General features: G+C 43.7%; 1 protein-coding gene across 6 annotated transcripts in view; it reads left to right on the plus strand.

The window, feature by feature from the left end:
* Window positions 1–22,734, plus strand: part of zhx2a (zinc fingers and homeoboxes 2a) — a 38,294-nt gene that overhangs the window by 9,656 nt on the left and 5,904 nt on the right. For 3 of the 6 annotated variants that reach the window (XM_074654759.1, XM_074654760.1, XM_074654763.1), the window contains 8 exons: window positions 15,229–15,757; window positions 16,065–16,736; window positions 17,422–17,634; window positions 19,390–19,647; window positions 19,737–19,952; window positions 20,159–20,243; window positions 20,541–20,726; window positions 22,245–22,663. In XM_074654759.1, the coding sequence (XP_074510860.1) occupies window positions 15,665–15,757; window positions 16,065–16,736; window positions 17,422–17,634; window positions 19,390–19,647; window positions 19,737–19,952; window positions 20,159–20,243; window positions 20,541–20,726; window positions 22,245–22,663 (2,142 nt within the window). In that variant the 5' untranslated portion in view covers window positions 15,229–15,664. The remainder of the gene's footprint in view (window positions 1–15,228; window positions 15,758–16,064; window positions 16,737–17,421; window positions 17,635–19,389; window positions 19,648–19,736; window positions 19,953–20,158; window positions 20,244–20,540; window positions 20,727–22,244; window positions 22,664–22,734) is intronic. The other 3 variants (XM_074654761.1, XM_074654762.1, XR_012596420.1) reach the window with 2 other exon arrangements.

Below are 22,734 nucleotides of genomic sequence, written 5' to 3' on the forward strand. Positions count from 1 at the left end.
GCTTGTGTTCCACGGTGCATTTACTGTAACTAAAAACTCCCATTTTACTCTGCCCAAACAAAAAAAAAGAGCATATTTGCGGTATAAGCTCTTAAAAGTTGACATGGTAGAGAAGAAGGTTTCCGTGGGAGAGCTGTGTGTTTGGCTCTGTGCATAAGTCCATTAGGGAGGGTGAAAAAAGGAGCATAGAGCTGGATGGGGGGGGAGCGCAAATAGGACAGAAAAATCAAGTCAAGGGGGGACCCATTATCATGGACGCTGAATAGAAATGTTCAAGAGGGATGGTTAACCCTGGTATTATTCCGTTTGCTGTAATGAAACTGCCCCGCACCCCATCTGCTTCTCATTCCCACTCGCAGCCCCCGCAGGGATCAAGTGAATGCTCGCTGACGTGTTGGCCCGTCGTCATCGGGGTCACTTTGTGAGTTTATACGGGGTTGCAGCAACAAACTGAATTGAGACTGCCTCACATGTTCCATGGCGGTGTGTGCGTTGGATGCACGTCAGTTCCTGATGTTGAGCAGGAAATGCAAAATGTGAGGAGCCCACCATAGTTTGACTCTCATGTTTGCTACAAACTGTGTAAAACAGCTTATTTTCAGTCTATTGCTGGAGTATTGGTGACTGTTAGATTTGGAATAAGATAATCATTTTGATTTAGATAACGCATTAACGCAAATTCATTTTAATGTCAATCATTTCTTTAACCCATTAATGCAACTTGTGATTTTTAGGTGGTAACGGGCCAACCATGTCATACTAGCTTGTCACGAAGGAGGCTAAATACGTACGCAAACTTTTGGCGAGGAAAAAATGGCATGGTCATTTTCAAAGGGGTCCCATGACCTCTGACCTCCAGATCAGTGAATGTAAATGGGTTCTACGAGTCTCCCCTTTACAGACATGCCCACTTTATGATAATCACATTCAGTTTGGGGCAAGTCATAGTCAAGTCAGCACACTGACACACTGACAGCTGTTGTTGCATGTTGGGCTGCAGTTTGCCATGTTATGATTGGAGCATATTTTTAAAAAAATCTCCCTTTAAGGTGCATTTTGAACAGATAAAAAATGTGTGATTAATTTACAATTAAATATTTTTTAATCAATTGAATACATCTGGAGAAGGTAAAATATTTTTATCATGTACAGAAATAGTTAAATGGTGTAAACATTACCGCCATGCAGAAAAAGTGGAGTTGAGCTGGATTTTAAACATCGCTGCCGTCGTGACACTGATTGACCTCTGCTGGGTTTCAGCTCCTGGATACAAGCGCACACGCACGCTTTTTTTTGTTGGTTACAGTGTTGCCATAGTAACACAACCATCAGCAGCAGAGTGGGTGACACTTTGGGATATTTTTATAGCTTGCCCTTTGTGTGTGTGTGTATGTGTGTGTTCAGCAAGGAGACGGGTCTGTCCGTGTGAGACTAGTCGTGTCTGTGTTCAACGTCATGTGAACCAGAATGAACGGACGATTGGATTCTTGATCCGGCGCAGTGTCGTCTACTTAGCAGTGTTTCCATCACGCTGTACTGTATATAGGCCACTGTGTCTCTTCCAGGGCTCGTAGATTGAATACGGTCACAGCGGTGATGACCAGTCTAGCTTTCTGTTACTTCAAGGAGAAAGTTTGGCAACTTGTCACAAAAGCTGGCGGGGGTGTGATATTGCAAAAGTAGTCCCTGCTGTAATGGGTTGAATAAAATGCTGTTGGAAAAAGTGCTGATCTTAAAAAGTGAAAATGTGCAATATACACATTATATTGGGAAATTTGCTGATGTGACCAACTTTGCTCATATTGAGAGAGCATGTAGTAAAATCTGCTTTGTCACTCCGATACATATATCAGTATCCGCATATATGTCAGCCAATAAGTAAGAAGAAGTTGCAGTACAATAATATGAGGCGCCCTGGTAGCTCACCCGGTAGAGAGCGTATCATTAAGGCTGAGTTCATACTGCAGCCTGGGTTCATCCTTCCCCCCCCCCCCCCCCCCCCCCCCCCCCCACTGCTTTCTTGTCAGTCTCATCTCTATCAAATAAAGAAATGCCAAAGAAAAGTACAAAAATATGTTTGAGGTAATTTAGAAACATTGTCACTATAGAGTGCTGCAGGAATGAGTCCTAAAACACAGAAATGACTTCGCACTTCCGGTTCCCTCGTCTCAAAGTTGATGGTTTGTTGAATGGGTTTTTGGTTAGATCCCTGAAGGGCTGTTGTAAACACAAGCTTAAAGCTGCAGTAGGTGAGATTGGAGCAAATATAATTTAAAAAAAGTTCTTTTTATAAAACCTGTAACCTGTAACCTGAAAAAAATCCTGTTCCTCCGGTGTCCTCAGTTGTCCTCTGTGTCCTCCGGTGCTCCTAACGGCACCTGCAAGATTTCACAGACCGGAGGAAAACGAGCAGTAAGAGCTGATCCGATGTCTGCTGCCGTCTATGAGAGCCGGCTGTCAATCACTCGCGAACTCCGACCAAATGGTCAAACTAGGCAGCGCTGATCAAATATGAATCAATATTCTGTTACGTTAATGTCTATTTCTCTCCTCAAATGTTTTCAGAATCATCTTGTAGTGTACTGTTTAGCTGTAAAATGAAAGTTTCCACCATTGTGAAATCTGTTGAACGAACGCCAAGTTCCGGTCACATGACTGGAGCACAGCCAATAGGAACGCTCTCTCTCTGAAATGACCTGTGATTGGTCAAAGTTTCCCGTCACGGGCTAGATATTCTAAAGCCTGAAAACAGAGCCATGAGGAGGAGCAGAAGTCTAGTTATCTCTCAGAACACTTGAATTACAATATGCTGAAAGGTTATTATGGAATTTTTGCCCAATGATGCCAAAAATATACTGCCTACTGCTACTTTAAGATATTTTAACGTTTTGTTCTACGATATAAAATGTGTCAGTAAATATCCCACTCGTGAATTTTGAAGCTTTTCCGTGTCTTAAAAAAGGCGGTTGCTAACAAGTGTCTAAACGAGACGACTAAACGTCATCACGCCGACTCGTCCTCCTTCACAGCCTCGTTGTGTATACTCACTCTCATGTGACCAGGGTGTAGCTTGTTTATAGCCTAACGTTAGCTGTTTGCTTCTGGCGACTGCATTCACTCTTCAAAAGTCATAGAAGTAGTGTTAATTTGTGGAAATTATCTTGCTGAACAAAACGTGCAAGTATCACAAACGTGTTTGCCACAGAGCTGATTTTCTGCAATTTCTTCATGACGCAACGGAACAATTCCATTGACTTGTTGTTGAGGGAACCAGGGTGATGCTAACTTCCTGGTTAGCCTACAAAAATACGTCCTCACTGCAGCGCCGCATTAGTTTGTCCCCCACAAAGACCTGACAAGATTATTTCCCAACTGTTGTACGTATCATCTTGGTCCCAATTTTGTAATGATTTAAAGCAGCAGGTTAACTTTTTGGGAAATGTGCTTATTGACTTTCATGCGAGAGATCCTCACTGAAACTGCTTGTTTATGTTATGCCTGTGTATATATACACAGACATTATAATAACAGGGATGTACCGATACCGGGTATTGGGCCAAAATGACTCAAAAAGCTTGATCGGGTATCGGGGTGATGGGGCCGATCTATTCTATTCTATTCTATTCTATGTTTATATACTACATACATTACATACTGGAATTGTAATCCCATTAAAATGTTTACAATTGAATTGTAATTCATGTTAATTTTGAAGAAGTTTTTACCAAGTTGCTGGAGTACGAGTTATTATTTTAATACAATTCAGTAAATTTATATCTATGTATTTATTAGTTACATTTTGTTTTACAGAGTTAGTAAAGCAATGTTTAAGTCGAGCCTGATGTTGCCTTATACATAAAAGAATGCTCCAGTTTATTGATCAGACACTGGTATTGGATCGGTATTCTGTATCGGCAAATACCCAAAGCAGGTATCGTTATTGACACTGAAAAAGTTGGATCAGTTCATCCTTAAATAATAATAAAAACAGCCAATATACCGATGCTATTTTTTTTAACCACTCGATATATCAGTAGGTTGGGTTCTAGTGAAAAAACAACCTATTATTTCCATCAATTATCCTCGTCTCGTCTCGTCTGTATCCCAGCCCAGCAGAAGTAGCGCCGCTCTGTTGCTATGCAGAACGTAGCAAGCACTCAAACACAGTGCAGCACCGCTTTGCTCTAGAGGAGGCGCGTGATGAGATTTAAATCAATTCTGCGACGGTCCGAAATTCTGCCTCTTCCACCCCTGCTGGGACACGATGTATTAATGGTGGTGCTTCTCCTCACCCACACAATTCAGACACACACACACACACACACACACACACACACACACACACACACTGTGCTCCTTACTGCAGTGGCTGACATGTGGACCAAGCAGTCAGGAGGGAAAACCCACCCCGTACAGCAGTGAGTGCACTCCCTCTGTGCAGTATGTTTTTGTTACTTAATACAAAGTGTGTGACGGAGCTTCAAAGTTTTAGTTAATGTAACAGAGAAGTCATGTCACTGTTGCAGTAAGTGTTTCTGCAGCTGGTGGTTTCTACGCTGCTTTTCTTGTGTTGTCGTGCTTGTTATTCTAGAGCCCCCCCCCCAGTGTTACTGGCTGGTTTGTACTTCAGGCAGGGCTTCAAGTGCGGGAGCCGCAGAGGTTGCCATCCTTCCATATGCCTTTGTGTTTGTGATGCCTGAAAACTCTGGCACTCGGTTGGCTCCGTCTCTACATTTTAGGCAGAGCGTGGCCTTGCAAGAGACTCAAGTGCACCTCAACAGTCTGGCTGGCTGCATTATGAAATTGCATAACTGCGTTACGTAAATTATCATATCAGCAGTGTGCACTTGTTGCCTTACATTTCCCACATGAAGCATGGGCTTTAACCTCACATATGCTCTCCTTACTAATGTGCAACAGTGGGAGTAAGTCACACATATGCAAGTCACAAGTTACTGTGGTGAGAATCAAGCAAGTCGAGTTCCTGCTGCAAGTCAAGCAAGTCACAAGTCAAGTCTTATGAAATTCTGATCTACCTCAAATTAACCCGACGAAGTAAATGCTGACCACCCCAACTATAAAATGACAAAAAATAAAATTACAATAAAATATTTCTATATTTAAAGGGACTATTTGTAACTTTTTAAGCGTATAAATGTAGCGGGTCGCCACACATGCGCGTTCGCATATGCGCACTCGCATGTGGCTGGAGCCTCGTCTCCGCTGCCTGCTCTCCTTCACTCAGAATGCGCGCGCGTCCTCGCTGTCTCGCTCCACCTCTAGACGTGAACGCGCGCTCACTCCACACTGCAGAAGAGTTAGTTTAGCTCTGAGAATATCTAGTGAATGCACAGGGGACGTTTGTGCAGAAATAAATGCTGCAGTTCCTCCAGACCAACAGAGCTTTCCCGTGTCTTGTGAAGTGACGTAACTCTTCAGAGAGTTACGTTACCCTCTCGTTACCGACCGGGTGCCGGTGTCTCCTCTGCTCTCTCCGGCTGCGGGCGGAGAGAGCAGGGAGACATGCTGCAGAGTCCCGCTGCTTCAGCCTGCACTTAGGCAGGAAAAGCCAGCACTAGGATCAGATCTTAATCATGTTCATGGAGAGACCTTCGTCTGGTCAGCTAACATTACTGCCAAGCAGCTGAAATATAGAGTGATATTGTGCTTTTTGCCTCACTGTTTTGAGCGATGCTCGTTCAGGTATATTTAGAGCGAGCAAGCGCGAGCCCGACGCTGACTTTCGTTGATTTCACGGCCACAGGTGTTGCCGTTAAGAAGCATTTCTGAAAGTTACAAATAGTCCCTTTAAAAGTGATGCATGGCATACATAAAACACCACAGAAATGAGTGAGTTATAAATGAGCTGATTATTTTATATAGGGATGCACCCATCTGACTTTTTCAGTCCCGATAGTGATACGTGGGCTCAGTGTTTCATTAGCAAGCTGTATGCCTCACTGTGTGGAAGTGACTGGGATCATTCTTCTACATCAGGTTTGACTTAAACATTGCTTTTCTCACTTCATAAAACAGAATGTAGCAAATAAATCCATAGATATAAATTTACTGAACTGTTATTTATTATTAAATTAATAAATTGTGCACCAGCAATTTGGTAAAAAATCCGATCCGTTCGGTTCTCTAGTCACGGTTCGGGTCGTGTACGAATTGTTCGGTTCATTTGAAATAAGTTATGAGGCCGATTGTGTATTTTTTTCATGTAGAGTTTGGCTCCCGTTTATTGTCACACTAGAAATCGAGGCCTATTGAAGGTGGCTGGGTCACGGGTGGACACGGGTCTTGAGGTACGGGGTTTAACACATGTGCAGTGTAACTGGAGCTGCAGTCGTGCGTTGCTATTGGCTCAATTTCGGCGAGTGCAGACCAGATTTTACTGCGCATGTGTTGATGAAGCGTGACCCAGACCCCTTCATGGATGAAGTGCGGCTGTCAGTCAGTTAAGGAGATGGCGAGTAGACACGATAAAGTCCAGTTAGAGGATCCACCAGCATCATTTGGCTCTGCTGTATGGGAGCATTATGGATTTAGTGTTACCTGAAAATGACGGGAAAAAGTGGTGGATAAAACGGCGACTGTGTGAGCACTGTGCAACACGGTTTATGCTAGCGGCAACACTTCCGATACGGTGAACCATTTATCAAGACATCACCCCGGTATGGCCGTCGATAGCACAAGGCGGAGAGAGTAATAGTCCCACAATATTATTCATTATTCATATTCAACATTAATTAATATTAGTTATTCTCAGACGTATATCGCTGTTTGTTGTGTGTAGAGGTGTGTGTGTGTGTGTGTGTGTGTGTGTGTGTACAGTAGTGCGGCAGTGAAACGGCAGATGGAGACGGACAGACAGAAGAACATGTCAGTCTGCCGCGATGCGCCGCGATGCGCCGCGCTGCTCTGCGAAGCTTCAAATACCTTCGAATATTTCTCACCGAAGCTTCGAAGCCCTACAAGTGGTATTCGGGACGGCCCTAGTTGTTTCCCAATAATTACATCACTATAAACATCAATCATGACCCGTTTAGCGAGAGCCAGTTGACACGGGGGGGTAATTGGGTTCAGATAGATGTGTTTTATCAGAGGATATCTGCAACAGAAGCCCACGCTGCCATTCCCAACTTCCAGTTTGAGTTTGAGGGAGCACAGTGTGAGTCATATTTGTTTCTCCCCTACTACACTTTGAGATTACATCAATGATGCACAGAAATAGGAGCTGAGTGGAGCGTGCTGCTGTGACTCATCTGTTCAGTGTCATCCTCTTCTCACTGCTTGTTTGGATAGATCTCCTTCCTATAGCACCGCCATATTTCTGTTGTATTAGATCATCTGTCTGTCTTCTTACATTAGACAGGCTCAGTGGTAAGAAGGACTCGTATTGATTTCCTCCAGTATGTATGCCAGTGTGTAGACTAAACTGATTACTGCCAGGGCTGATAAATGTATTTTCTGCCTGGCAGCATTAAATGTAACTCCTTCAGAGAGATGGCTCCGCTAATATAATGCACCAATCAGACAGACAGACAGCCAGACAACTGGCAAGTAGAGACAGACGGGGCAGGCAAGGGGGCCGCCAGGCTGGGTATTCATACAAGTTTAATGAGCATCCAGACAGTAGGGAGTTTGTGGCTCTAGCACAGAGCTCGCTCTGCGCACAGACAGACGCTAACTGGCTGACTAGGTTAGACACACTAACGGAGAGGTGGGAGACTGACTGTTTGACCCGGGTTATGAAAGCAGCCGAGATTGAGTGCAATTATTTTTTTGTGCGCTGGAAATAAAGTGAAAGTAATTATGTGAGAAGCTCAGATGGCTGACTAGCAGTCTGAAACATTTGAGATGTTTACAGCCAAAAAAACAAACAGCTCAGAGAATACAATTCATCTCTCAGGGACAACAAAAGATTATCTTCTATCCATGAGACTGAGCCTGTTCGTACGGTTATTATAAAGGTATTACGTAAGTTATTTTGATGAAGTTAGTGAATGGTGAATAGAGATATACATTGCCATGTACCAATTATCTTTTCCATGATGGCATCCAGCGCTCCCAAGTAGCCGGTGAAGGCAGCATGACGACGGCCCCTCTCCTGATGGAGTAAAGAGAGGAAGAGGATTTTGGTGCCGGTGTATTATCAGTGTTCAGCACTCTTTGCTCAGGCTTTTCTCTTTGTTTGAGACAGTCAGCTCACATGAGTTTAATTCGACTGCAACATCTCAAACGACAGAGCTGTTTGTGTTTATACAGTGTAAGATAATGTGCCTTATTCTGAGTCAGCCTCTGCTCCAAATCTGCCACGTCCTGAACACTTTTCTCTGTAAATGACTCGATAGGAGCTTATTTAATATGCAAAATCAGTGTCTGAGGTCATCCAGTCACTTGTAGCACCTTTTTGAGAAGCCACGTGCAGCTTTAATGAGCTGACAACGGTGACATCGTTGAGCCATATAGCTGCTGTGTTTCCAGCTTACTAATATAGATGTTGCATAAATGTGACTGCTCATCCTCTCTCCCTCTACTTGTGTGGGTTCAACAACACCAGTAGGAGGTAAAACAGCCCAGCTTTCTCTCTTCTATTCTGCTCATCCGGCCGCTGTCGCCCATCAGCACGCACACAAAGTGTTCAGGCGGTGTCAGTGTGGCTGCACAAGTTGAGCAGGTCGTAGAAAGTGGCACTTCAGAGGCAGCTGACGGATGCATCTCCAGCTCCTTCTTATCACATGTTGGCTACATTGCTGGATTTTGTGCATAATGAGTGTGTACACTGCAGTGTTTACGCCATGTGTGCTCTTTTAGACAGTCTTAATTAGGGATGCTCCGATCCGATACTCTGTATCAGTATCGGTCCGATACTGGCCAAAATCACTCGGATATCGGAGGGAAAAAAGTATAATCTCATCCATTTCTGTCACGTACACTCTTCTATGTCGGTGTCTGAGCCGGGTCTGTCCGGGGCTCAGTCCAGCACATACACTCTTCTAAGTCGACGTTGACAGAAAACGTAATGTGTGTGTGAATGTGTGATAGTGTTTGTTATAGAACCGACTGTCAACGTAAATGCAGGTCTTTAAGCCGTCTGTGTGTGGGGGGGTCTGACGGTCAGCGCTGAGTGACTTACAGCGGGGAGAGGAGAGGAGAAGAGAAAGTGTTTTGTGTTCTTCATGATAGTAGCTGCCGTTTTATCTTACTTTACAAACCTCACGTTGCATAACATTACGTTACGGCATCGCTCCAAAACAAAACGGCAAACGACTCATTTTACTGGAGGTGAAAACTCCGTGTGAGAGCGGACACTCTGGAGAGAGAAAGATGGAAGTAAAAGTAGTAATACTACAGTGTAAAATACTAGCTACAAGTAAAAGTCCTACATTCAAAATATTAGTTAAGAAATATCAAGTAAAAGTACACAAGTATTAGCATCAACATATACTTAAAAGTACCAAAAGTAAAAGTAGTCATTATAATCTATTTGATTGTATTCTAATTATTGATGCATTAAATTGTTCATCATTTTAATGTTGCAGCTGTGGAGGTAATTTGAATGACTTTATATACTGCTAGGTAGTTTAATCAATAATAATACATCATCATTTATTAGTGCATTATATTTTGTATTGATAACCTGAATTTGCAAAGTAACTAGTTATTAAATGTATTAAACTTGGTTGTTTAAGAGCGGGGAAAAATACGGTATCTGTATCGGCAGACACTCAAGGTTGCTGTAGTCTCTAGTCTTCACTATACAGCACCTGAAACAGGGTTTCCTGCTACCTCAGAAAACGAGTTTATATGTGCTGCTGTTCACAACTATCTCCGATTATTCTGGAAAATAAGTTTCTTATTCTTCTCCTTGTGACTGTTCCTTGACCTGTCCCATCGCCTTTCAGTGAGTGAAGCTGAAGAAAAACCTCCCAAATGCTCCACACCACTGTGCATCCTGCAGGAATGGGATCCTCCAGGCTTTCAATGAACACAACCTGTCAGTTATTTCTAAAAGATTTCTGTTTTCAGGAGGATTTCTGCTTTTTTTTTTTTTTTCTATTCCTGCCTCTAAAAACACCAAACACAGGTGTCCCGGTCATCCCTGTATATATATACAGTCTTCGTCAGTGACACGGATGTAGCAGCAGCTACTTGACTACAGCTCTACGTCCACCGCGGTTGCTATAGCGACACCATGGCAATGAGTCTGCATTCTAATGATGCCTCAGTGGGCTGTATGAGGAGTTGAGATATCTCGGGACAATGAGTCGACTGGCGAACGACAGCCTACGAGCCTTGAAGGGTACAGCGGCGTGTGATTAATGCGTAGCTGTCGGAGAGGCCCACATTAAGCATGTGACTCTTTGGCGTGACTACAAAGTACAGTCCCAACCTGCTGAGCTCACCCTGAAGTCGTACTTTTTGCATATTTACTATTGCTCCACCCTTTTGCAGTGTAACTGCGTACATGCTTTAATATGATCCTGTTCAGTATGATGTTTGTTTGGTGGGGTTACGACCTATTTTTCTTCCGTCAGTATTTACTCGTAAGCATCACATATTCATCACACAAGTAGCGTTGCATGCAGGAGATTTTAATTTGCTAGAGGACTTTACTCCGTCCTCTGTGCCGACTTGGTTTTATGGAACCTCATTATGTCTTGATAGAGGAGCACCGCTGCTGCATCGACTCATTTGATTTTTACTCATGTGAATATGAGTATGAAGCTTCTGCATGAGGCCTCCAGAATATCAATAGACTTGTTCAGCCAGATAAGCTTCTCTCTCTCCTCTCATTACAATATTACCCTAGGAAAGTTTCCTCTGCTGACTCTCCCTCATCTTTTCTTAACTGCGTTTTCTTCGTGGAATCGTCATTTCAACAGAACCCAAATAAAAGCTGCTCTTGTTTTTTTTTTTTAAGATATGTATCTGAAGCTGCTTTGTCTCTGGTTTCTCACTTTATTCACACTCCGCAGCACAATCTGATTTATGATTAGTCAATAATATCTCAGGACGACTTGTCTTAGTGACAGCTGCAGAAGTGTCAGCTGCATATATTTGCATACCAGCTACGCTATCAAAACCACTCGCTGCTATCAAAGTGTGATGATAAATATTTTTACCCTGTATAAATAGACACTAGAAAATCCTTTTGTAAAACTTGTCCAAGCTGGTCCCTGAAGCCAAGTTGTTTTTATTTTTCCGTCAGGGTGAAGCTGCAAAATACAGCTGCCGCCTGAACTCCTCTCGTCTCTCAGCCAAGTTAACGAGACAAACTATAATTAGAGCAGGTGTGTGTTGGAAGGGGCCAAAGTTCATATGCCCTCAAAGATTGTTGCTCATATTGTTGTGATTGTGCAACTGCTGTATTAGAAAAGCTGTGCCAATATTTATTACGACAACTTCCATCAGCAAGTATACTGATCAGTGAATAGTGTTTTGCGATCACCACTGATGGAAAACAACGGTCCTTTATATAGAGACTCCAGAACATGTTCTAATGTTGGCAGCTTAGCAGAAAGTATACTGTAAATGCAGCAGAAATCACACAACACATGAAATACAAGAGCCAATGAACTAGGGGTGGGAATCCCCAGAGGCCTTACGGTACAATTACCGTTAACCGACAAGATAAGTGCCTCGCATGCAGCGGTGCGCCAGCTGCAGTGTATGAGCACAACAGACAACTGAGTCCCCAGTTCACCGTCTGGGAGCGTTAACCTTAGCAGACAGCCACTTTCCCAGTAAAAGTCTCCAGCGCACATTTAGTTTAGTTTAGCAGGTTGTCTGCTGTGTGTCTGCCCGGCGGAACGATAGCGAGTGTCAGACAGACCGTGTGTGTGTTGTCGGTGGCGTTCTAGCTGTGAACGTAGGTGTAGCAGACAGTGTGTGTACAGTTTATTTGTCGGTGAATAAATGCTACGAAACTACAACTCCTCCACTCAAGCGAGCTATAGACGGGAGCCAACTTCCTGTATCTGTAACGCCGGCTCAGACTCTCTTAAGGTGGACCAGCTTTTCTCCTTTAACTGACAAGTTTTTCTCAGCTTTTTAATTAATTATTAATATTTCTTTTAACCGTTTTAACCGATGGTGTTAATCGGTTAAAATGCTTAATGTTGGTTAATGGTTAAACGGTTCATTATTAACATCCCTAGGTACGATATTATCACGATACATAAGTCACAATACGATCTTATTGCGATTTTTAAACATTTTGCGATATGCTGAGTATTGTGATAAGATATACTGCGATTTATTACGTTTTAAAGACGGCAATGTCAGTCAGGATCTCAGGTCTCAATGTGTTTTAAAACCATAATTACCAATTTACCAAAATTTAGCGTAACTTTTGAGCATTATTTAGCGTTCTTCCCTTCGGTCTTCTAGTTTCATCTGATACCAGTATCTTTACTCTCACTTTAAGACTGAGCCCACTATGACCTCTGAAAGACAGAATAGCTGCCCGGGATTGGTCGGATTGTTAAGAGGTTAGTTTATATAATAAAAGATCAATACTTGACGTCCGTGTATCAATACAATATTGCCACACAAAATATTGCGATACTATGCTGTATGCATTTTTCATTATTGATTAATCTGACGAGTATTTTGACGATTAATCGATTAATCTAAATCAGAAAATAGTGAAACATGTGAAGTTGCCAGAGCCCAAGTTGATATATTTATATTGATTGTTTTTTGTCTGACCAACAGTCCAAATCCCAAAGACACTCAATTTACCATCATAGAAGACATGCAAATATTCACATTGGAGAACCGAGAACCAGGAAATTGTTGGCATTTTTGCATAATAAATGACTTATGCAGTTATCAAAGTTGTTGCCAATTAATTGTCTTTTAACCAAGGAATCGTTCCAGCTCTACTTTGCATAATCACTAACTTGTGTATCATCTCTTCTCCATCACGTCGGCCACTTTCTCCTTTAAGGTTTTATGATTACATTTGTAGTTGTGTCATAAACACGGAGATAAAAACACTTTAAAATATTATTGCCTCCAGATCTGCGTAGAGTTGTGGGGTTGCATGTACTCTGGATTTCTCAACACACTCCTTCATCAGCATGAAACAACAAATACTCATTAGGCAGGGTGGTGCTTCAGACCTCCAGTGATTGCTCCTCAGCCCACTGCAATTAGTTTCTTGTTGAGGGCGTTGGCCTTTCTTTTCTTTTCTCTTCAGCCCCAGTGTTGTTGTGGTCTGGCAGTCAACCACCTGTAGACCATCTGCTCTGCTCTGTTTTGTTTCTCAGCTTTTTTTTGACCTTGTTCATTTTTTGAGCCATCTTCGCCCGCCGGCTGGCCGTTGACTCGACTGCCTCTTTTGGACGGTGGCTCGCTGCAGATCCACACGGGACACCGCTGAGCTTAAATAACCCAGCATGCTGCTTTTCCTTGACATGCTCAAACCAGCCCGTTCGTGCCTGCTGCAACTCTTATTCAAAGGCACTTTAAAAGGGGATCTAAGGCTTTTCTTAGCCATTCTTCATTTTTGTTCATTCTCCTCCATGTGTCATCCAATGTCTCACTTCTCTCAAACATTTTTACAACCAATTTCTCCACATAAAGTGGATTTACGTGGTGAAACTGAGGTTTTTTGATGTTTATAACAATAACAAAAACGAACATGCTTAGCACTCCATCGATGCAATCAGAAAAAATAATATGCATCCCATACACACACACACGTATACACACCCACACAGGGAAACAGATATGTTATATAAATGCACTTTGAGAGGCAGCGTTTGAGGGGAAGGAATCATTTTAATAGATGTAAGGGAATCGGCTGCAGAGCGCCAATTGTTGATCTAGTCTCACTAGTCCCATTAATGTGGACAGTTGACAACTCCAGATAAACAACATCCAGACCTGTGAGGACCCAGTAGTATCTGGTGGTAAGGGAGTGAGGAGGCTTCCACTGCACCGCTATCATCTTTTTAGCAGCTGTCAGGCCAGCTAGTACGATCCCCATTTTAAGCTTGGTCATATTGAGCTTTGGCAGATCATTCAACAGCAGGACGAGCACGGTCACCGTCACCGGTCACTGATAGCAAGCCTGACGAGCTAGATGCCACTTTAGTCCAGAACCATGAGACTGGTGGACAGTCCCACATAAGACTGACCCGAATCCTTCCAAGCTTCGACCGTAGCCGTGGTATTCCACCTCCAAATCACTCTTCGAATGCTTCGTTTTTACATTTTTATTTTTTATATATAAGTATGAAATAATGTTTAAATCCCCAAATAGGCCATCCAATAAGGAATAATCCCATCAAATCCTTCATTATTCATATTCAACATGAATTATTATTAGTTATTCTCAGACAGATGTTGCTGTTTGTTGTGTGTACAGCGGTGCAGCAGCGGCACTTTCCCAGGCACTGAAACGGGGGAGATGGAGACGGACAGACAGAAGAACATGTCAGCCTGCTGCGCTGCGCTGCACCGAGAGTAGAGAGCTCTAAGCTTGGAGTACTTTTGAATATTTCTCACTGAGGCCTCGAAACCCCAAATATGGTATTGGGGACAGTCCTGGTCCCATATCATGTGAACAAAAGTGCCAGGGGCCTTCACGGTGCTTAAACTACATGAGGGATCATGCATGCAGTGGAGTTTACGTTGGGTTAGATACATTCTGAACGCACACTGAACATGAACATAGTTAAAGTAAATCTGTTGGTGATCAGGATTGTGAGAGGCCTCCAAACCTTCCCAGTTGAAATCAGGGTTTAGATCTGGGCAGTCACGTCTCCATACTCCGTCTAGTGGTAGGTTATCATCGGCCTGGTTTCACTTATTAAATGCACTCCAGATTCATCACATCAGAGTAATCCTGCTCCACTTCATTCATCGGACCTGCATCAGTCTTCACCACCACCACCACCAGTGTCTAGACCCGGGGGGAATATTTCTACATCCTACTACAGCTTCATTTCCCCTTCATTATTTCACATCGGGTCTAAATCGCCAAAGACTGTTACTATTCATAATTTGTGCACTTTGTAATAAATCATCATTCAATTCATAAGAGGCTTTCCTGATTGAAATGCACTTTTGTCATACATAACAGAAGTAGATGAAATGAAGGTCAAATAAGTGTTTTTAAACAAAAGAAGGCCAAAATGAAAATATCTGTCTAACGTTAATAATAATCCGTTTTTCTCCTCTGGCTCTTCTCTTCCTCCTTCCATCCAGGTAGCATCCTGTCATGAAGTTCCAGGAGGTCGGCCAGCACTGGAGCTGACACCGTCAGCGAGCTCGACCTACACTACACATCTCTACCGGACCTTCAGCTCCCACTGCCCTCTTCTCACTCCAGCCACTAATCCCACCCTTGGGGAAGACTGTTTCTTCAGACTCCTCGGCTGCTCACTCCCATCCCAGAAACTGTCGTGTGCTCGCTACCTCTGCTCATATAAAAGAAAGCCCAGGCCTGCATCTGGGTTCCAGTAGAAGCCAGGCCTCCTGGCTATTCTTCGGCACCTGAGACTGTTTATCCACCCAGCACTCTGTGATAGCAGTCCTGCATTCTGCACCCTGGGCACCTCAGCCTCCTTGATATCATCGCTGGCCAAGCACAGGCACCAAGTGAGGGCAGCTGTGCACCCAGACAACCCCAGGATCCATCATCATGTCCAGTCGACGGAAGTCCTCCACTCCCTTAATGATCCGACCGGAGCAGACCATGGTGGAGCTGGATGATGACGCAGAGGACGACATGGAGGTACGCTTTCAATGTGTCTGGCAAAAGCACCTGGCTTTCTTTAATAGGATGAGTTAAATACATATATGTATAGAGTCATATTAAAACAGTAACTCATCCTACTCTTCTTCTTCTCTTCTTCTTCCTACTTCTTCTTTTCTGTGTGTTTCAGTGGATGTGTACTGATTTCAAAATGACTCGTGTCATAAATCTGAGTTGATGTAAACGCGACTAGTATATTGATGTTTGTTTGATGTATACAGGGAATACATGAAAATGCCATTTCTAGTAAAAGCGTCCTTTTAATCTGAATACTATCTTCTTCCAGACAACAACGGAGAACCATACCGCGGAGGGGCCCGTGGAAATGGATCTCTCAACAGAGGCAGAGCCCTCCGTGGCCTCGGACCCTCCCGCGGCTCCAGACAAACCAGCCACCGAGCCGCCGGACCTGTCCAAGCCTCAGCGTCGACAGCAGGGGGGCTACGAGTGTAAATACTGCCCCTTCTCCACACAGAACCTCAACACGTTCAAAGAGCACGTCGACGCCAACCACCCCAACGTCATCCTCAACCCCCTGTACCTGTGCGCCGTCTGTAACTTCAACACAAAGAAGTTCGACACCCTGACGGAACACAACGAGAGGTGTCACCCGGGGGAGAGCAACTTTAAATTCAAACGCATCAAAATGAACAATCAGACAATCTTAGAACAGACGATAGAGGGCTGCAGTAACAACGCAGTCATTTACAACACTTCCGGTGCCATTTGTGGCAAAGGGGACGAACTGGGCACCGTGCCACTCAGCAAACCCACCACGGTCAAGATCGGGAAACCAAAAATAATGTCGTTGGATAATAAACGGACAGATTTGACCAAGAAACCGATCACAGCGGTCAACGTGAACGGGACGGTCATCATCCCTGAGTCGACTCTACTCAAAGCAGAAGGCCTTTCTCACATCATGCCTTCCCTACAGCGGCCTCTAAACTATACTCAGGTAGGACACCCGGTGGAGGAACCATACTCATTTTCTTTTCCCGTACAGTTAAAGGAATAGTTTGACATTTTGGGAAATACATTTATTTGCTTTCTTGCCAAGAGTTAAATGAGAAAACCAACACCACTCTTGTGTCTGTACACTACATATAAAGGCTGGAAGCTGGAAACAGCTAGCCTGGCGCCGTCTAAAGGTAATAAACTCAACCCTACCAGAACATTTAAAGCTCAGAAACTGACGTGATATCCACATTTTTACAATTTAATATTTGTAAAGATTAAACAAACAAGATATAACACATTAATTAATGAGCTTTCGAGGTGGTAGTAGGTGTTTTTTATACCTAAGGACAGAGCCAAGCTACTTGTTTCCCCCTGCTTTCAGTCTTTATGCTAAGCTAAGCTAACTGTCTCCTGGCTCTACCAACATAATTAGCCTACAAACATGAGAATAGTGTCGTTCTTCTCTCAACCACAATAACAAAAAAAGGAAAAATACCCCTTTATTTTATGGGACACCTAAAATAAAGTGTTAGCTTTTGTTTTTTAATACGCACCATGCTATATTTTATGGTTTTCTTTGTGAACTGAAAACAGTACCTGTGGAAATCATTGGGTTTTTTTTGGAGGAAAAAAAGGCCATTCAGTCGCCATTGCTTCCTACTGTATAATATGTATAATTCCAGGTGCCGAAGATCGCAGTGCCCCTCAACACAACCAAATACAACCCTTCGCTGGACGACAACCTGACGCTCATCTCTTCCTTCAACAAGTTCCCCTACCCGACGCAGGCCGAGCTCTCCTGGCTCACCGCCGCCTCCAAACATCCAGAGGAGCAAATCAAAGTGTGGTTCACCACACAGAGGCTCAAACAGGGCATCAGCTGGTCGCCTGAGGAGGTAGGAATCCCAGTAATGATGATCATGTTTGAGGCACTCTTTCAATTCTCTTCCCTCAAGTGAGGTTTAGTGTATTTCACCAGGTCCTTTCTAAACTCAGAATCTCAAATATCATCTGGTTTCTCAGAGACTCAAAATAATAATAATGGTGATAGAAACAGTATTTCTAGTTTCTGATATTTTAAATGCTCTAAATTAACTTTCATTCAGATTCCAAATAATGAGATATTCGATTCGATATTAGTACTTAAACAAACAACCAACCAGTAATCTTACAGACCAGTCAGATTACAATAAATTAAACAATAAAGTTAATCAAAAAATGATCCCATATTATCCATTTTGAAACCTGCAATTTCACCAACCGTTTGATTATCTGGTATAATTGAAAATAGTCAAGATGTTAAGAAGGAGAGGCGTTAAATGATTTTGGTATTCTAATTACGGCAGATAATAACAATGTAATAGTATCATTTTCATCCAACACTTTGCAGCTTGGCAGCCGTCTAACTATGAAGCACAGAATCTCTGTCTGTGTTTGTCCTTCACATATCTCCAGAACCATTCATCTGATCTACTTCACACTTGGCTGGTGTATTGTTGGGGACCCAGGGAGGTGCAGTGTCAAATTTAGTGACGCGACGCATTCAATATTAATAAACTTTGAATAAACAAGCAAACAGCTTACTTTTAACATCCCCGGCCAAACGCCCCTATTGCTGTACTTTATAACGGCGGTGGCTACGTCAAAGCAAGCGACTAATCTGCCTATTTGGAGATTAATACATTCGCAAAGTGTATTTCACTGGTGTTTCTGACCAAAGGTAGCCAGACTTGAAGGTGTGTTTTTTACCGTGGACCAGAGTGTATTTCACCGGTGTTTCTGAGTAGCCGTGACCTGGGCGTGTGACGCAACTATGGCCCTGATACCTGGTATTAACATGCGTCCTTAGTGATCGGATCACAAGTGGACAGCTCTAATTACAGGTGTGAATGCACTCATATCAGCTTATCTGCATATCTACAGACTATCAGACTAGGCACGCAAAGTGTATTATTATCATACTGTCGGAGATGTGTCGGTGTTTTTGTCCCGCTGCTTTGCGCGGAGCTGACACCCGACCGCCCGCCCGCCTGTTCTCTGTCCTCCCCGGCTCTCTGGAGCGCTGTGCCCCGCTGTTGGCTGGCAAAAGCAGTGGTGCCAGCGGCGTGGAGGTCCACGGGGACCGCCGGTACAATAACCTTTTATTTGAATGCTAATACAATATACCAGAATTCAGGAATATGTAGGATATTACTACTGACATTCATGTAATATTACGTCACAACGTCTGCTGTATTGGCCGTGTGTTTACTACGTGTTTATTTGCATATAGAGCGGGAAGTGAGATCGGATCACAAGTGGTCACTGAAGACGCATGTGGAGACGCATTCTAATGCCAGGTGTGAACAGACGTACTTAAAGCTGTCCACTTGTGATCCGATTACTGAGGACGCATGTTAATACCAGGTCTGAACAGGGCCTATGTCATGGCCAGTGTATTGCTTAGGAAGGAAGGAAGCCCAGTGTCATGTGTGTAGTTGTTTGTATGAGCGGGTTCTCAAGAAAGCACCAAGCAGCAACACCACAGTCCAAACATTCAGCCCGCTCTGAACAGGCCCGTATGGTACAGGCACCGCACTAGTGCATACAGGTTAGAGATTTATGTTTTTGTTAAACTAAGAAGTATAACAAGTGTTTTCCCTCTATGACAGGTGGAAGAAGCCAGGAAGAAAATGTTCAACGGCACCATCTCCTCTGTGCCTCACACCTTCACCGTTGTAACTCCTCAGCTCAGCTCCCAAACATCCAACATGTCTGCCGCTGCAGCCTCCAAAGCCATGCAGTCGGCAGCCTCTGTCCTGCAGCACCTCCCCTGTCAGCTCCTGGGACAGACCAGCCTGGTGCTGACTCCCGTAGCCAACGGCACCACTGTCACATGTGCACCGCTGGCCCTCACCGTGGCTACCCAGGTACAAAACCACGGGCAGGAATGTTAACATGCACAAACACAAGACACGTGATTTGAAGTGGTCAAAGTTTCCGCCATGTTTTACCGCAGGTGGCGCAGTCGCTCAAACGACCCCTGGCCTCCCCGATGATCGCCACGGAGAGTAAACGACCCTCCATCATTCAAACCATCTCGGCGCCATTGGTCACGTCCAAGCTGGCGTCACCCAAAGTGCTGAGTTTTACAGTCGACCCCAACAAAACAGCGGAGCAGCTATTGGTACTGAGGTCCAGCTACACACAGTGTCCTTTCCCCGAGGAAGATGAGGTAAGAATAAGTGAGTGAAATGACATTTCTTGTGCCGTGCCTCAGAAGGTCGATATATATTTGAGGGATTTTTGGCATTGAGGTTTTTGTAGCTGCTTTTAATTTCTAATTTAGTGCTACTGGCTTTTTTTTCTACGCCCCACTGTCACTGATAAACACCCACTCTTGTTGTGTTTTATTTTCTGCTGCATCTTGTCGTGTGATAGATCTACAGGCTGATAGAGACCACTGGGCTGTCCAGAGGAGAGATAAAGAAGTGGTTCAGTGAACAAAGGCTCCTTAATCTCAAAGGTACGTGGTGTGATCGGTGCCACACATCGAAACTGATAAAACACCCCGGCTGTGATCAATCACCGTCCATCTTTCTGTAGGTTTTAAACCAGCTCCTTTTGGTTCTAAAGGTTTTAACTGCTAAAAACAAATATACTGACAACGCAAATTGGACTTAATTGTAGTCAGTAATCAGAATGATTTTTGAAGCACTGTATGTCATTTCATGTGTTATATCAATTAGCCGTGTTGTCTTGAAAACATCACTAGCATATTTTGCTCTCTAAGTCTCTCTCTCTCTGTGTGTCTCTCTTGAAGGCGTTCCTCCTCCTCCGGTGCTGGTGAAAGCAGAGGTGACACCAGCACCCAAAGACGATCCAGTAAAGAAAGCGGTCCCCAGCCAGTTTCCTCTGCTGGAGAGGGTGAAGGGGAAGTCATCGGAACAGCTGAAGGCGCTGGAGGAGAGTTTTCAGAGAAGCGGCACACCGACCGAGGCAGAGCTAGGTAACGCCTTCTACCAACCCTCTCACATGCACAACAACTTAATCACGTAACTCAAGTCTCGGGAGGGAAGAGTTACGATTTGGTGGTTGGTTCGTTCTTATTTTGGTTCGTAGTAAATAACATAAGAGTGGCAAGAAAGATGGAAGGGGGGCTTTAATGCTCCCCTCTACTCAAAAAATGTGTTTTGACTTCACTGACTTCACAGTGAAGAAGACATCTTGTGTCCAGATGTTAAACTATTGGAATGAAAAATACTTTATATACTTCAAAACATCCTTTTCAGGTACAGAAATGCTAAGTGGCAAACCACTACCATGTACAGTACTGCAGACCCATTGAATTGGAGGCCCTTTAACGACCTCTATCCGGCCCTTTAACGACCTCTATCTGGCCCTTTGATCATTTATAAATATGTAAAAAAAATATTAAATTGAAATAAAAAAATATTTTAATAATAGAGTTTATTCCCATTCATCAACGTTACCACTCACACTATTGACGCTGTTACGGACTGTTCATATCATTGTGTTTTTATTATTTAAAAAATCTGCTAACATAACACCAAGTTTATGGGTGTTTACATTTTTGGATTGTTAGAGGATTCTAATTTTATTAGTAGGCTCATTAGCCCATTCATTAGTTAAGTCTTGTTAAGTACAGAAATATTTATTTTATTAAAAAGTTTTAACCCAGGCTGTTTAAGCAGAGGGAATTTAGGAGAGTTGAACTATACAAATAAAAAAAAGATGTTAATACAACATTGTGTTTATTAAAACAATTAAGATTAAAAAGGTGTATTGTTTTCACATTTAAATTCCTAGTTTTGCAGATCAGACATAGGAAATGTAAATGTCCGGCCCCTCGACACTTCAAAAGTAATTGAATCTAATGTACTGAAAGCTTGTCTGTACATTCAAACAAATGTTATTTTACTCAGCTATTTCCTGCTGGTCCCAGCCCTCATCCTACATTCAGACTCTTGATGTGAGCACATTATACACATTTGATTTGCCTACAGAAACACAACACCGCCGTCCTGCAGGTCGGTAGCTAATGAAGCACAAAGTGGGCTTGTCAGTCAAATCTATTTTTAGCATCTGTTTACGTTGTGAAGTTCCTGAAAAACCAATATGATATAACATTGAAAGTACTTCTTAAAAATGTACTGACTGAAGGAGGATAAATTGGGTGTGAATCAGTTGGTCCGTTTATTAGTTGTGTTCTTGTGAAGTTCAGTATCCTCCCTCTGTAACTTAGAAGTTAAATTTACTTAAAGAAGTCCAGTAGTGTTTTCTTCTATTTATACAAGTTCACAGCAAGTCACTTCATTTTCTTTGACCCCAGCGGAGCTGCAGGCCCGTCTCTGGTGGGTTCCTGCAGACAGGAATAGCAGACATGTTTTTAATGAGCCCATTTTTAAGTCCCCCGGAGAGACACTGAATTCCCAGGTTTCCAAAAAAACCTTCCACTCAGAGGTAACGCAGCTCATCTGATCCACTGAACCCTGTTCTGCTGCAGACCAGCTGGCCCAGGAGACCAGGCTGTCCAAGACGGAGGTGGACTGCTGGTTTTCAGAGCGCCGGGCGCTGAGGGACAACATGGAGAAGGCTTTACTGTCCATGTCCTCGAAGAACACGGAGGACAGAGCGGAGCGTCCGGGAGCGCTGCTGAACGGGGCGTCGCATCGAGAGCAGGGCGGGAAACCTCTACGCTCCTCTCCTCATCCACCTGTCCTCTCCTCTTCCTCCTCCTCCTCTTCCTCCTCATCCTCCCCTCCTGTGCTCGCAGCCTCCTCCCCTCATCCACCAAACCTCTCCTCCTCGGCGTCACCTCCCATCCTCACTTCATCCTCCTCCTCTTCTCCTCATCCTCCCGTCCTGTCGGCCTCCACGAGCCCGGCTCCCATCACCGGCCGCTCCCTCAGCCTGCTCCGAGAGGTAAGAAAAGACCACGAAAACATGTCGACGCCAACGCTGATTAGATGACAACGTATTAAAATACGACACAA

Source organism: Sebastes fasciatus, chromosome 12 (genome assembly GCF_043250625.1).
Source record: "Sebastes fasciatus isolate fSebFas1 chromosome 12, fSebFas1.pri, whole genome shotgun sequence".
Lineage (NCBI taxonomy): Eukaryota > Metazoa > Chordata > Actinopteri > Perciformes > Sebastidae > Sebastes > Sebastes fasciatus.